The sequence below is a fragment of the Micromys minutus genome, assembly GCF_963924665.1.
Source record: "Micromys minutus genome assembly, chromosome: 27".
Classification (NCBI taxonomy): Eukaryota; Metazoa; Chordata; class Mammalia; order Rodentia; family Muridae; genus Micromys; species Micromys minutus.
The window spans coordinates 24,033,166-24,049,509 of NC_137962.1; the positions used below are offsets into that span (position 1 = coordinate 24,033,166).

Genomic DNA, 16,344 nt, shown 5'->3' on the forward strand with positions numbered 1-16,344 from the left:
CCACTGCACAGTGTCAAGTACAATTTGGGATTACAGTTTCATGTATCCATTTAAAAGAAATAAAACTGAAATGTAGTGAAATGAAATGTTTGTTTTGAAGGGAGGGACAGGTAGAAGGAACAGAGGAATCCAAAATAGCAAAATATGACAAATATCTGAAAGACACTGTCTTTCCAGAAATATACATATATATTTTAAAATACTAAGTAAATTAATGTTTAAAGAATTAGGTCTTAGGGGTTAGGAGTGGAAGAGATGTTCTTCCAGAAGACCAGGGTTCAATCTCTAGCACCCACAAGGAAGCTCACAACCATTCTGACTCCAGTTCCAGGAGGTCCAGTGCCTATGGCGTCCGGGCAGAACACAGTACATAGACACACACGAGGCACTCACAGAGTAAATAATACCAATACCAATACCAATACCAATACCAATACCAATACCAATACTGAAAGGGCTTTTCCACAAGAATCTAAAACTGGTTTCCTATCATTTTCAGTAAACATGAAAAACTAGCCACAGCCAGTCCTCAGACACAGATACAAGAAGCTTCAGTAAATACTGTACGTGGTTAGGTCTGGAGAAATATTGTGTTATCATTCATTACCGAGACAAACCAGGGGTTTTTTCAGATGATCAATGTGGAAAAAGCTTACAACCAAGCAGCAAAATTAATACAACACAAGGACCATAAAAAAATTGTAATCTGCTTCATAATATAAAATTAACAAAAATGTCCATGAATAGAAACAATACACTTTACTTTATTAAACTATAATTTTGCTTCCTTTATTGTCTGCTCAAGAGCATATTATGGCTAACATTTGTAGATACCATTGATAATCCTTTGATATGACATTCTTAAATTCCTTCCATGTGTTAGTGTTAAAAACTGTGAGTAAGACAGAGAACCTGAAACATTCTGTCTGTGTTGTAATGGAGGAGAGCAGGATGGTCAGGGACTGGACAACTCAACTCCTGTGACTGCTGAAGCACATACACATGCACACGTGTGTGTACGACATGTGTGTACAGAAGATATATTAAAATACCTCAAAATTATGAAATTTGTAAGTCTTGGTCGGAAGCACCTGGGCAGGGGCTTCTTCAGCTTCCACTAAACGCTTGACTCTCAGTACGTCTAAGTGTGCTTCTCTGTCAGCCCTGCTTTGTAAGAGCACGTAAGCATACAATAAAAACAAAGCTTAGGCTCCCGGGTAGAGCCTCTCTTAGTTACAGTGATATGCAATTACACTACAGTTTAAAACAAACAAGCAAACATGGGAATGTCATCGCTGTGACTTGTTAAAATGACTTTCCACAATAACACTAGGTGTGCTGTCCTAAAGGCTAAAGCTTCCTTCCCCTTTTGATGGGATGAGGCGACTTCTCAAGCTCCTCAGAGGAAAGAACAAACTGAGCCCGGTAGTTTATAAACCCATCTCTCAGGAACTTGGGCAACAGGCTTTGGAGTTTAAGGCCAGCTGAGGTTGTACAGTAAGATACTGTCTCAGAAACCAAACCAAACCAAAGCCAAGCTAGGAAGAGAGCAAAAGGTAAAGAAGTAAAAAACAGTGCACTCTACCACATTAAAGAGGTATCAGTGAGAAAAGGGAAGTAGGACCACACACAACATGTGAGAGACACAAAACATGTAAATGGCACAAAATAAGTAAACTATTTTTATAGAAAACAATTTAACAAGGTCCTGAAAGCTGGGCATGGTGGCACACATTTTCCAGTAGGAAGGAGAAGGAAGGCAATTACCTACAAGTACAAAGCCAGCTTGGTCTATATAGTGAGTTCTGGACCTACATAGTGAGACCCTGTCTCAAAATAGAAAAACAAAACAAAGAAAATGCAAGATATCAGATCATGGGATTAACAGATAAACAACAAACATATAAACGTGTTTTGCATGATGCTGGGAGAAAAAAGAACAAACGAATATTTATTTTTAAGTTTCTAATCTGTGGATCATTTTTACCTGTAAATATGTTAATGTGGGCTTGTTTGCTTTGCTTCTAACAGATATCAATTCATGGAAAATGCAGAGAGTAGGCCATCTGGAAATAATACTCTAGAAGCTGCATTTGGAACTTGCAAATATTACAGATTTTATAAGAGCAGCTGTAAATAAAGAACTCTGCCTAGAAACAGGTACAAGTTTAAAAATTCTGTATTTCCAGTTAAGCAGTGCATTTTCCTTCCACGGGAGTCCCCTGCTCAGAGTGTTGCACAATAAAAGTTGTTAGCAGAAGAATCCTGTTGTTGCAAGCCTATTCCTGCCGGCGGGACGTGGGGCGCGCGACAAAATATCATGTATAATCATAGAATCATAATCAAAGAAAACATTAAAAATACTATTAAAAAACACTCTCTCTTGGACCCTGTAGACTATTAAAAATACTGTCTTGTATCTGCAGACTACCATTCAGACAGTGAATAAAGTGTCATTAAACCAAGGCCTCTAAATGCAACCAAGTGTAAATGGAAGTAAAGAGCCTGGGCTAAGAGAGAGGACTTCCCTACAAGCCAGCAGACTCTTAAGACGGCCCAACAACTAGAGAGCTACTTTCAACCCTGGCCTTTGTTGGTAAAGTCTGTCCCAGACACCTGCCCCTGCAGGTGCTCCATCTTCTATGTGGAGCTCAAGGAGACCTGCACCATTACAGACGGCCATGTGTGTGGCAAGCACTAGCTTACCCCATTTAACACGCAAAGGAACCCAGTTGTTGTTGTGGGCTTTGTTTTTTTGGGTTTTCCATTTTCATACACCTCCTGCTTATTTCACCTGTTTCCTTGCAACCAAGTATCAGCTTTGGAGATGCAGGATGTGGCCAGGAGCAGGGCAGGAGAACTGACCCAGGCTCTGCCACTCTGCTGCCCTCTCAGCTCAGAAGGGAGGTTTTGTTTTGTCTGCTGTTTTCTAAACGAGCTGGGTTCTCAAAGGGAATTAGTGTCAGGTTGGTACATAATTTTTCAGATTGGCAAAAAGGTATATGATTTTAATGGTCCAAGCCATCTGCATGTAACTAATATATTTAGAGTTTTTGTATTTGTGCCCTAAAAATTATCTAGTAACACTAACATCTTATACACAATAGGTCAAATGATTACAATGTAAGAAAAAGCCTGTTTTCTACAATTGTACAGAGCAACTGATTACAACAGGAGTGCAAAGCTCATAAATTAAGAGTTGGCTTCAGACTGAACCAGGCTTCAGTCTTGGCACCACCTCATGGGCGATGACCCTGGATGTGTTATTTATTCAGCATTCAGTCCTCACCTCCAGCCCAGGCTAACAGTCTTATGCTAACAGGGTCGGTTAGTGAAGAGTCCCTGAGAAGGCTTTAGTCTGGAGCCCTAATGGCAGCCACCATCACTGGTCTTCTTGGCTAGCAACTGAGCTATCTATGGACTGCCACCCAAATTCAAGATTAACAACACACAAAATGAAGAGAAATGAAATAACTCCATAATATTAGAGTTCTTCTTGAATGTAGTTTGGTTCACTATCATTTTATTTAGATTTCTAACAGTCTCTTAAGAGAAAAATCAATCAGACATACCTACTCAAGATGAATTGCTAAGTTCACATGTGTAAAAATTTAAGTTATTGAATGTCTACTTTGTATTCATCATTATATCATTTAAGTGAAAATGTCAAAAATGTGGAAATAAACAATCAGTGGGCATTACTGCCCGGGACAACATCTGCCACGGAAGGTGAAATTACATACAAAACCTCAAAGAACCCTTATCTTGAATGCTAGAGCTGAAAAAATGTTTCATGAACGAAGAGCAGGAAAGTCTTGAATACATATGACCTGACACCACAACTGATTAGGTCGAGACATAAGCAATTCCTTTAGCCTTCATGTGTACAGATGCCATTTTGGTGACTTACCTGAGGGACCACACTCTGCACATAGGGTGGTGGATGCTGCTGCTGCTGCTGCTGCTGCTGCTGCTTCTGCTGAGCAGCACTTTCTATTGCTACTTTAGCTACAGTGCTTGGATCCGCTCCTGCTGGTACTGCAACCATGGTTGCACTGCAGCCAGCATTGTTGGGGTCACTGATTGTAACAATTCTAACCCCGACTTTATTTGGAATTCCTGGGACGGCTTCCCTATCGTTATCCTCTGCTGGCCTTTTTACAGTTTTGCACTCAGCTGTGCCATTTGTAGACCGAGCATCAGATGACAGAGCAGAAGCGGTCCCTCTAGATCCTGAGTGAGGAGCTGCTATGACTTGATGCCCCTGTATGACAGGGGCTGTAGAATGTGGTGAGACAACTACACTTGGGCGTTGCTGAGGCACATCTGAATTCAAACTTGAAGCTACAGGTCCGTTAGGCAAGTCAGTACCACTGAACGGCTGTGTCGCCACACTTGAGGGTTCTTGCATACTGCTTGTGGACGGTGACCCACCCAGAGTTAACACAGGTCCATTAGAAACTCTTTCTAGTTGGTCACCTTTGGCAGTATCTTGCTGAGTGGCATCCGAAGTCCCTTGCGGTTCTACTGGAGATATCTCACCATTTCCTACATGATTAGAAGTTTTGTGATTTGGAATGTTTTTGCTTAAATGAGAACCATCTCCTTTATCAAAATCACAGATTCCATTAACGAGGGTTTTTTTCAGATCACTTTTGATATCCTGCATGTCCACTGGTTCTGAGTTCTGTTTTCCAGATGCTCCGTTCTCACCTAATTCCAATGATGGCCCATTGCTGATTAGTGAGCACTGGTTAGTCTCACTCTGAAGTTTCCCTGAGTTTGAAGGAGGTAGACTCGAGTCACTATACTTTCTCCCGTTCAAAAGACTTCCCACCTGGATTTCACTTTCACTTGTATCCCCATTGCTGGTGTTTGTGGTTCCTCGTCGGCAGGAAGGATTCTCCATGACCTCAATTTTCCGTTCATGAACATGTAGACCTGTTGCTTCCTTTGCTTCCTCCTCCTTTTGGCAAATTATCTTATCGCCTTTGAATGGGGGGGCAGCAGTGGCACACGCTGATTGTCCGGCTGGAAGCGTCTGCACCTGAAGTCCAGCTCCTGCCTGCGCTCCGCTCATGCTAATACCGGCTGGAGCAATGAGCTGAGCTGCATTTCCCTGACTCACAGTCGCAGTTGCAAAACTGGTATTTGGCACAACTGTTATAGTTACCTGGTTGCCAGAAGTCCCTTGGAAAATAGTTGCTGGGCTGTTTGAGATCAGCGGACCCGGCAATATTTGTAAGTTCGAAATGGGTACTGTTTGCACTCCCGCTGCGGGTGGCATTGCACTTTGGACCAACTGAACATTTTGCTGCCCAACCAATAGCTGCTGAGCCGGAGTTTGCCCCTGCACTCCAAAACCAGCTGCTTGGTTATTGGCCACTTGATAGACCACCTGAGGGCTAGGAGCTCTTGCATTGTTTGGGGGAGGAATCTGTGGGGCTGGGAGGATAAGCTTACCCCCTGGAGTGGAAGGACCCCGCTTTGGAAGCAGCAGCTGTTTTATCAGACTAGACTCGTTGGAAGTAGGCTGACCAACTCCTGTACTTGTTTGCTGAGGCTGAACTTGCACCTGTACTTGCTGTGGCTGTTGAACTTGTACCTGTACCTGCTGTGCTGGCGGTGCTGGTGAATGCTGCTGCTGTTGCTGCCTCTTCACAGAAAGCATCTGACTGACAGTAGGAGGTGGTCCCTGTGACTGAAGGGTAGAAGAAGATGACATGGCAGTAGGGACTTGGTTATTAGTAGCCGGGACAGGTGATGGGGAAGAAGATGGAGTTATGTTTGGTTGTCCAGTAAGCTGAACTGTCTGACCAGCTGGGAGAGCTGCTGGGTTAGCAAGAACAATTTGGTGAATGGCTGGTGCATACGTTTGACCTTGTTGAGCTGGCTGGCTTACAATCACTACACTTTGCTGGGTTGGCTGCTGTGGTTGCTGAAGAGGTTGCTGTGCTACTGTCGATGAAACCTGCTGAGAAGGAAGTGGCTTGGGTGCAATGTTCTGGAATCCTACCCTGGAGGGTTGTGGACTTGGAACACCAGCTATGGTAACGACCTGTCCCGTAGCTACCTGGAAATTCTGAACTGAAGTTGCCGAGACGATATTGGATGCAGACGTGGTTACATACTGTGGGGGTGCTATGATGACAGTGTCTTGTGGCTGGCTACCAGCTGCTGTCTGTTGAGATGAAGTGTGCATAGGTTGTGGTGATGTGGTGATTAGCTGTTGACCCTGTGAAACTGTAGACGTGCATGCTGGTATGTTCTGTACTCGTCCAAATATATGACTCTGTGGTACAGTTTGCTGGATCACTGTGACAGGGGTGCCTGAAGGGATCTGTCCTGGCACCACTGTGTGTAGTGGAGATGGTTGTGGCATCACAGAGGGATGGTGAAGCAATGTCTGAGAATTTACAACTGCAACAGGCTGTGGCCCTGCACTATGATTCTGAGCCACAGAACTCTGTGCAGGCCCTCCTCCAACAGCGATACTCACAGGAACAGCTGTCTGGGGCACAGAGTTCTGGATTACTGTTGCCTTAACGACGTCACAAGGAATTGGAGCTTTGTTCTGAATGACAGTCACTGGAGAGTTTTGTTGCTGGTGGGTATGAACTGAAGGATTTGGTGGAATTCTAGAAACAGTCTGTGCCACAGTATGAACGCCTTGTACTGGAAAAGACATTTGTGTTGCAGTCAAATTTGAAGATTGATTGGTGACAGGAGTCCTCTGAAAATGATTTCCTATAGCCTGTGTTCCGTGAGGGATTCCTGGATATATGGGAAAAGAAAAGTTACAAGTAAATGACTGCAAGACACCAGATATCTTAATATCTTATTTAATACAAGGGAAGAGTGAAAGAAAATTAATGCCAAGAAAGAAGAGACATATAAGGATGAAGACAGCCAAGAGAAACACTGTAGAAAGTACAGAACCAGGTTATCACTTGATATATATAACATATACTTAAATTCTGGTTATACACTAGCAATATTTAAAACATTTATAAACTTGAGTATGTGGTCTATAATCCTAGCTTTCAGGAGGATCCCAAGTTTGAAGCCAACATGGGTGGTATAGCCAAGGCTTGCCTCTGAATAAAATGAATAAATATTAAAATTTAAAATACATACCTGCAGGTGAAGGAGCTGGAGATACGTCAGCAACAGCATCAACACGGACAACAGGAGTGGAAATAGGCTGCTGCTGATAGTACATCTGAATGGGCAGCGGCAGGGCCCTCCGTTTCACTCCTATGACATGAATGTGTGCCTGCCCACTGCTACTGGAATCTTCCACTCTCTTCACTGTGTGATTTGGAAAAACTGTTCTGTAAAATGACACATACTCAATTATGAAAACCAGCACAAGAACACCAGCCCACTTCAGTCATGCCTAGAACACTGTTGCTGCCTATGCATAAACCACCCTGCATCACAATGTCACCTTCTGCATAAGGGAAATGTAAACTATAAGACTAATTCTCTAATTAAAAAAAAAAAAAAAACATTATTTGGGCTAGAGAAATGGCTCGGAAGTTTAGAGCACTGACTGCTCTTCCAGAGGTTTTGAGTTCAATTCCCAGCCACCACATGGTGGCTCACAACCATCTGCAATGGGATCTGATGCCCTCTTCTGGTGTGTCTGAGGACAGCTACAGTGTACTCATACATAAGATAAAAACAAAAACAAAATCACATTATTTATTACTAATATTGAGTTTTAAGAATTCCATATATAACCAGTTTAAAAGCATTTATGAGTTTAGCAGAGTACCAAAAAGTCTCATCTCTGACCAGATACTTATTATGTACTGGTATTCAAAACTTAAAAGAACAACTTCAACATGCCAAAGTAGATAGGAGAAAAAGGAGAATTTGCTCTTTTACTTCTTTTTGACAAACCTCTTCATGAGTCTACACAGTGACTTATAAATTGCCTTTAACCTAAGCCTCCACTGCACTAATGCCAACGCTTAGGAATTTTCACGTAGGGGAGATGTAAAAGTCAGCAGCCCTGTGGTGTTTTCTCTACTAGTATGCAAGAACCAACATCATGAGTTAGACTCTGAAGAGTTGTGCACGTTACCTAAGACACTTGTAAAACCCAGTTGATGTGAGGATACCGCCACGAGCTAATTTACTACAAGTTGAGAGATACTCGGAATACATTTCTGCCCGAGAGACTGAACAATCTGGATTTACTTCAAAATGAGCATTTAACCTAAAAAAGAGAAAGAAATAAAGACTTTATATACCATAAAACCCTATGCCTAGCTATATTAAAAGATAAAGTGTTATATTAATAATTACTTTAACTAATCAAGTTTCAGTACCTCGTGTCAGTACTAAGAATACACAGTAAGTTTCAGACAGAGTTAATGGAATAGAACAATTATTTACCAGACTTATTACAGTATTGTAAACAAAAAGCTATAGTCACGTCTCAGCGAGAGGAAGAGTGCTCTGTTAGCAACAAGTGTTCCTTCTCTGAGAATCAGTGTTACCAGTGGCTTATGTGCTGGTCTTGCAATAACTCCTAATCATGGGCAACAGAATGGACACCAAGGTTAAGAAAATGGTGAAAAAACTAAACTTTATTTCCTCCTCTGCCCCTTGGATCAAATTCCCTCAGCCAAGAATTACTGAATCTTCATTACGTCATCAAGCAATGACGTGCCACGGCACCACCACTCTCATCTCAAAACACCTCCATTTGCCACTTAACAAGCCAACACACACTTCTTTTTAGAGCAACTTAGCCTTATAAAAATCTCTGTTCAGAACTCATATAAAATAGGCTAGCTTGGCTTTTTCCTCATACATTTAATCATAGTAACAATGATAAAATAATTTCCTTTTCTCCTTGTCAAAAGTGGCTGGAACATACTGGAACGAGAAGTGTGAGCACGCGAGCACACACACTCAAATGTTTTATGTGGTGGCAGTTTGTGCTCTTTCCAACTTTCACAATCCTCTCTATAGTCTCAGAGTTCAAGAGTAAAAGAAAATATACCATTTAAGTTGCAATGTAGAAGGCTAACAAATACAACTGGCATTAGAAGGAGAGACTCAAGGATAAAAGGTGGATGTGTAAAAGCAGAGAAGGCAAAGGAAAGCAAATCAAGACACTTAAAACCAGAACCTGCTCAGAGAAAAGCACTGGAGCCCGGGAGCGCTCACAGAACAAGGCGTGGAGACAACCAAGCACAGTGCAGAGTGACAAGACCCGAGCTGGGGACAGCGCTGTAAACTGCAGGGAAGACCAATAGCACTCGGGTGGTCCCATAAACAACACCTGCACAACTCCCCAGCACAGAACCTTCCCAGCTCTGCATTCGCTTTGCTCACCCAGTGGCAGAGGTGTGACAAGAAGGAAACAGAGCTGTGTCCAGGTGCCCATCTTCAGGTGGACATGCTGGCTTGTCTACCGTTTGGTTAAACTTCCCGCCCAACCACAGAGAAGCTGAGCCACCTCTGAATAAAACGTTTGCTTTAAGGCAGGTGTGCTGCCGTCTGCCTGTTAGTTCTGTCCTTGAGAGGCCATGCTCCAAGCCAGCCTGGGCTACGTAACAAAGACTTGCCTCAAACATAAAGCAAAAAACTAACAAAAATTTTTTTTGCTCTAAACAGAAAAGACAATATTTAACAACAAATCCTGATTTTACTTTCTCAACACTGTTCAATTTAGTATTAACAAAATAATTTAACAGACTCTGCAAGCTGACAAATAAATTTAATGATATTCCAGTTAGGGTGTTTTAATGTAGAAAACTGATAAATTCTTTTCTTCCAAATCATGACTAATTGACTCCACTCAGATCTACTCTTACTCAAGCCTCAGGGTGACTGCTCAATCTGGCTCTTTTCAGTTGCTTTAAATCCTTAATAGATACAAGGCACTTACCACTGACAAGCGAACTTCTCACTGTCTATTTCCACGATTCCTGGAGGGGGAGCAGGGTGCTGTGCTACAACTGCTCTGGAAGCTGAAGAGGAAGACAGTTAGCCACGGCACTTAGGAAGGAAACACAATAACTCATGCTACATTCACGGTAAGGAACCATTTCTTATTCATAGAGGGCCTTCTACAAAGGCACGGGACACCTGAGAACACACTGATGAGAGGAAGAAAGCGAAGTGACCATGACCATATCAGGGGCTATGCTTTAGAGTCTGCCTAGCCTCATAATTCAACAACAATAAAATGGATAATCTAGCAACTAACAATACAAACTATTTGTCCCATCTTTAGAAATTGATTGAATACTTTACATATTTATTATTGTCCCCAATTCTTTAGTGGGTAACTACACATAAAAAAGAAAAAGAAAAAAAGAAAAAAAAAAACAAGCCACAAAGTGGTCAAAACAGAAGCTGATCTGCAGGAAGCAGCTGATCTCCGTGAGACCTCCTAGGTGCTAGCATGCTTGCCTAACTTAGGTGCTAGGCTTTACATTCAACCTAGCACTGCAACCAATAAATAAATAAGTGGACAAAGAAGCAGGCTAAGGTCAGATCAGCTATATAATGCATTGGAAGCAATAAATTCAGTTTTAAGTTTAAAGGGTTGGTTTAAGGCAGACACTCTCATGTACTAAACGAAGTAAATCTGTACTGATAAGATTTTCACAAGAATGAAATTAAACACATGATACAAAGCACTTTATAACTGTCAAAAGCAGTGGGATACAGTAATGTTCGATTGTGAATACGACTTCAGTGTTCCTAGCCCAGTGGTTGTGATCAATAGCATCAGCATTCCACAGGAGCCTGTTCTAACTGGAAGCTCTCAGGTCCCACCTGAGTAGAAATTCAGAATATGGAACTCAGAAATCTGTGCTGTCAAGCATGGCATTACATGATTCGGACTCACTCCCAAGTCTCTGAACCAGTATGTTAAGTAGCAAAGATGATTTATAACAGTTCCTTGTAAATACCTTTTAAAAAATAAAACCTATCTTAAAATGAAGCTACAAGTCATGTATTTTATGATTCTTTGATTTTAACCAAAAGGAAGAAAAGAAAAAAATAGCAGAGAGCTCTAGCTGTCAGATGAGCAGTAAGAGTAAGCTTACCACCTCACAGCTGCAATGCATGGGTGGCCCTGGCTAATCTCCATCACAACAAAACCAATTCTTTAAATGGGAAAAGGACTGTGAGTGATGAGAAGTGTTGAAGGGTGGGAAGGAGAGAAAAGGGGGAGAAGGAAGTAATTGAAATACACTGTGACTATGGAGAAAGTGGTCATCAGATAAAAAAGACAAGATAGGATTAATGCAGGTTCCATTCTAGCAACAGACAGCAAGTGCTCACACACATACCATATCAATGGCTCCTGGACATTGGAAATACCTCTAAGCACTTTGCTTTGTACTTAATAATTATTTAGAAGAATATATTTATTCTTGTCTGGTGTACTACTTATTACTAAAACTTGTAAAGAGCGTCATAAAGAAGCAAGCAGATGTTCAGTGTGTATTTTACGGTTGACAAGTGCTGGTAGAGAGATGAGGAAGCACTTCAATCAGGATTGTATGACCTCCAGTTACGTTTTATAAGGCTGCAGGGGTGAGGGTAAGCTAAGGAGGGCTTTACACAGTCTCACACACTGGTACGCATCTCTTAACTTTTTGGCAGGGCTTTAAGACTGGTTGTGCATGCTATGGACCCACAGTCTTAGTTCACATCCATTTAAAAATGCATTTTGCCATAAAAATTCTAATAACTCTAAAGAACATGGTATTATTTTTAAAGTCTGTTGAATAGCTATCAAGAAAAATATACTCTTTGCAATCATTTAAATTATGATGAAATTTAGATGCTGACCTAAACACAGATAAAAGCATTTATAATAATGAAGCAAAGAGCAAAAAGTTTAGAGCTGATCATTCCATAAGAGAGCAGTATTAAACTGAGAGGAAAAAGTTCCCACCTACAAAGAGTAACTGACTGAGCACTTTCCAGCTCAAAGCACGTTTGTCAGGTGTCTAGAGGTCTCCATCTACCTCTGTCAATGACACTGCCTAAGAGAAAACCCAAGGATTAATACTCAACCGTACTCATTAGACAAATGAAAACCAAAGCCTGGATCAGAGGTTAGGTTCATCCGCTGAGGTCAAAGGAAATGCTAAGATTAAAGGTCATGAAAGGCACTCCTGAACAGAGTGTGACTCCATGTGCAGTTAGCAGCTCTGCTGTTAGACTGCAGTCTCCACACACTCTTTTACTCACAGAAGCGGCAATATTTTCTGTTCTTTTGATAAACTGTTATGCACTGACTAAAGCTTTCTCAATTAAACATAAGGGGTCACACTAAGTGTCCCAGGCTGGCCTTGATTCAAGAGCTTCCTGCCTCTGCCTCCCTGGTTCTGGAATGACAGGTGAGTCAATACCCACACCTCACTTGCTATTTAATAATTACACCCCCCCATTACTGCCTTTCATAGTACATCTGTTCAGTTCTGGCATGTAGGTTCAGTGTGCACACACAGTATGACAGTGCCAGACACTTAAGAACACAGTGAACAATGGAATATGTAACATGTAGTACATACTTTGCATACACAGAATATATAGTTTTAATACTCAGTGTTCGAATGAAGAGATAGAGACCATGACTGAGTGTGAGGAGTACCAAGTCTTCAGCACTAAGACCATCATGATATTTGGGAAGATGATTAACTGAATAGTGATAACATTAAGAATAATGAGGTGCTTTTCTCCCTCTTGGAAAATAATCTCAGTATGTAGCTTTGGCTGTTCTGAAACTCACTTGGTAAACTAGCCAGACTATCCTTGAACTCTCAGAGATCTGCTTGCCACCATGCCTGACCCTATGAGGTTTTTGTTTGTTTGGGAGTTATGAGGGAGGGTCAGAAACTTGTGCATTTATTTGTACAGAAAAGGAGAAACCAAGAAGGCACTGAAGGCACTGGAACGAGAGCGCAAACAGCTGCTGTCCAGAGCAGATTCAGAAGTCAGCAGCTCTCTGACAAAGAGCAGGCATGCTGATGAGTCTGTACGCAAAGGAAGAAAAGCCACAGAGAGACTCTGCACACCTCCAGGCTAACAACTGTTGTGCAGATGACTATTTCCAGTCAAAGAATGAAGAAGAAACTACCTTGGAGACAACGAACAGATTGCAGGGACAAATGAGGAGAGAGAATTGACCAAAAAAAAAAAAAAAAAAAAAAAGCTGAGCATGTTAAAATAAAAAAATGGCAACTAAAATGTACCAGAAGAAAAAAGTCTAAAAGACAAAGCTAGTTATTAGGTCTGCCTTATAATTAGATAAATTAAAAAGAACTGAGTCATGAAGTGTTAAGAATAATACGCACATGCAGGCATATACACACAGACTGCACGTGTGTCTATTACTGAGCAGTGGCATGTAAGAATAATGGAGGGAGGACTGGAGAGATGGACAGAGGCTGCATGAGCTGCTCTTCTGCAGGACTCAGGTCCAATCCCAGCAACCACATGGTGGCTTACAGTCGTCTGTAACTCTAGTAAAAGGAGCCTGTTTTGGCTTCTGCAGTCACATGGTACATAAACATATATGCATGCAAAATACTCACACACATAAAATACCCCATTTCCCAGAATATAAGGGGTACCAAGTACATACCCTGATCACTCAAGAGAATGAGAAGCTAATGAACAGTGAACCTGCTCAGGAATGTACAGGCCTCACTCACTACCTCACAGTGAGCACTGACGACTTGTACAAACCTCAGATGTTTTGATTGTACTAAACTTGATTCCTGTTTCATCTAATCCTCCCTTCCCCTCTGTGCTCACCTTTCTTGCTGTAGCTACAATGTAGCCTGGCTATGAAGCCAGAGGTATAAGCCTTTTTTTAGCCGACTTTTCTGTAAAACGTGACTTTTTGTACTGCACATTTGAATCTGCCCTGAATATTAAGTCTTACACACCCTTAAGCATATAGAAAAAGAACATTTGAAAGCACTAACCTGGACCAGACACTACATGGGTCTGGGTTTGGACCTGCTCTATAGCTTGTGGCCTAATTTCAGATAAAACTTGGTGACTGGAGCTGGGATGTTCAACAAGCTTCACCGCAGCCAGTGCATCAGGGCCAAACATCTGAATGTCCATGGAAACCAGACACACCAGCATGTCTGAAAGTAAAAACGGATGTTAATGGTACAACATTAATAGCATTGCAGAACAAGGCCAGGATGTGAATCACGGTATGTCAGGACTATCTCTGAGGCAGAGACTAGATTGTCTCTATTTTTAAATGTTTCCAAAGTGATTCTGGCATGTATTCAGATTTGGGGATCTTGATATGAAAAGTCACCTTTTAGTTTCCCAATAATAAACTTTCACACTAAATCTTTATTACCTTTGATTGTAGTGTTTATACATAACACCACTTTAGCTTCTGAACAAAACGCTGACACAGCATGCTTCAGTGAATGTACCTAAACTAGCAAGACTGTAGGGGTGACTTTCAAGGCTGTGCCACAGTAAGACTGTGTGGAGCCGGAAGGGAGCATCTCAGACAGCTTCAGTCACTTAAGACTTGACACTGACCATGTGAGAAGGAAAGTTCTGGAAGAGTCAGGCACAGTAGTGCTGCCAGCTTAGATTTGAAATATATCAAGAAATATGGAGAGGAACATAGACTTCTGACAGCTACAAAATCATGTGTGTTACAGCTGGTACAGCGTGCTAATTAGGCATGTGCAAAAGCCCTGGGTGATCCCCAGCAGTGAACCAAAGATGTGGTGGTGCCCCCTGTGATCCCAGCCCTCAAAAGATGGTGGAACAGGAGAGACTAACTGGATATATAGTGACTTTGAAGCTAGAGTGGGCTACAAAAGACCCTGTCACAAAAAAAAAAAAAAAAAAAAAAAAAAAAGTTAAAAAAACGAAAACTAAACAAGAATAAAGCTGGAGCTTTGGTCCGCAGGTGCTAAGCCGGCTCACCTATGCTCTTTTCTACTTTTGCAATCTTTGTGCAGGCGACATCACCCATTTCAGTGAGCAGGTATAGCACCTCTAGTGTTGAGGTCACGAGCAGCACATCAGGCAAAGTGAGGTGACAAATTATCTCTCTATATGAATCTTGATCCACATATTCACAAATCAAAACACCATTATCCTCTGCTTTGCAAAGATTTCCCAAGATTTCCATGCCTGCAAAAACATACACATTTTTGTGCTTGAAATAAATGATAGTTTGTTCACATGCAGTAACAAAATATTTGAGTTCTTACCCCTCATCTTTAAGAACCTATCCCTTGACATCAGGCATTTTGTAACAGTATGGAACATCAGATGAGTGGTTTTGAAATCAACAGGGTCCAGTAAAAGCTGGAAGGAAGAACAATGTCATTACACTATGCTTCTGCCCAAGCTCTGCACTTTAAATTTCATAAAAATGAACAAGACAAGGTCCTGTTACTGGAACAGTTACCACTAAACTTGAAGTATCATTTCAAATTGTTTTTCCATAAAAGTATGCTTCTTCCCTATCTTTTAGCTACACACACACACACACACACACACACACACACACACACACACGAAAAACCATTTAAAATCTGACAAATACAAGAAGATACAGAACGCAACATTTTAAAATTGCAATATTGTGATGGCTTGCATATGCTTGGCCCAGGGAGTGGCACTATTAAAAGGTGTGGCCTTGCTGAAGGAACTGTGTCACTCAGGGGCTGGGCTTGGAGACACTTCCAGCTGCCTGAAGATGCTCAGCCTGTTCCTGGCTTCCTCTGGACTAAGATTTAGAATTCTCAGCTCCTCCTGCACCATGCCTGCCTGGATGCTGCCATGTTCTCACCTGGATACTGACTGAACTGAACCTCTGAACCTGTAAGCCAGCCCCAATCAAATGTCTTTTATAAAACATGCATTGGTCATGGTGTCTGTTGACAGCAATAAAACCCTAACCAAGACAAGTAGCAAACTTTAAAGTAAGTGTGGATACAAAGAAAAGCCAGGTTAAGGACCTGCCACATGCTTACCTCAGCTGCAATATTTCCTAATGTGTCAAGGCCTAATTGCCTTAATGAAATAAAATGACTATGTGCAGAGAGTAATAGGAAACGAAGACAGGTGCGATTAGCTGCCAAGAGCTTAACGTTGCTCTCCTCGAAGGAAAGGTTTCGCAAAATCACTGCGATCTGAAGAACCCGCTGTCCTTCGATGTCATTAATGCCCAGCTTTCGAGGTGGATGAAATAAAGATTCCCAAATCCATTCTCCGGGTGTATCTTCTATGACAGAAAATACAAATATCCCTTAACTTGCTGTTTCCCTTATTACTGTTACCTTAGGAGTGTGACCTAAA

General features: G+C 41.7%; 1 protein-coding gene across 2 annotated transcripts in view; it reads right to left on the reverse strand.

Moving 5' to 3' along the window:
• The window catches only part of ARID2 (AT-rich interaction domain 2), a 109,012-nt gene that overhangs the window by 29,705 nt on the left and 62,963 nt on the right, over nt 1-16,344 (reverse strand). For both annotated transcript variants that reach the window (XM_080939382.1, XM_080939381.1), the window contains exons 8-15: nt 16,020-16,270; nt 15,252-15,348; nt 14,962-15,171; nt 13,980-14,147; nt 9,911-9,992; nt 8,093-8,227; nt 7,138-7,334; nt 3,911-6,774 (exon numbers count right to left, since the gene is read on the reverse strand). In XM_080939382.1, the coding sequence (XP_080795508.1) occupies nt 3,911-6,774; nt 7,138-7,334; nt 8,093-8,227; nt 9,911-9,992; nt 13,980-14,147; nt 14,962-15,171; nt 15,252-15,348; nt 16,020-16,270 (4,004 nt within the window). The remainder of the gene's footprint in view (nt 1-3,910; nt 6,775-7,137; nt 7,335-8,092; nt 8,228-9,910; nt 9,993-13,979; nt 14,148-14,961; nt 15,172-15,251; nt 15,349-16,019; nt 16,271-16,344) is intronic.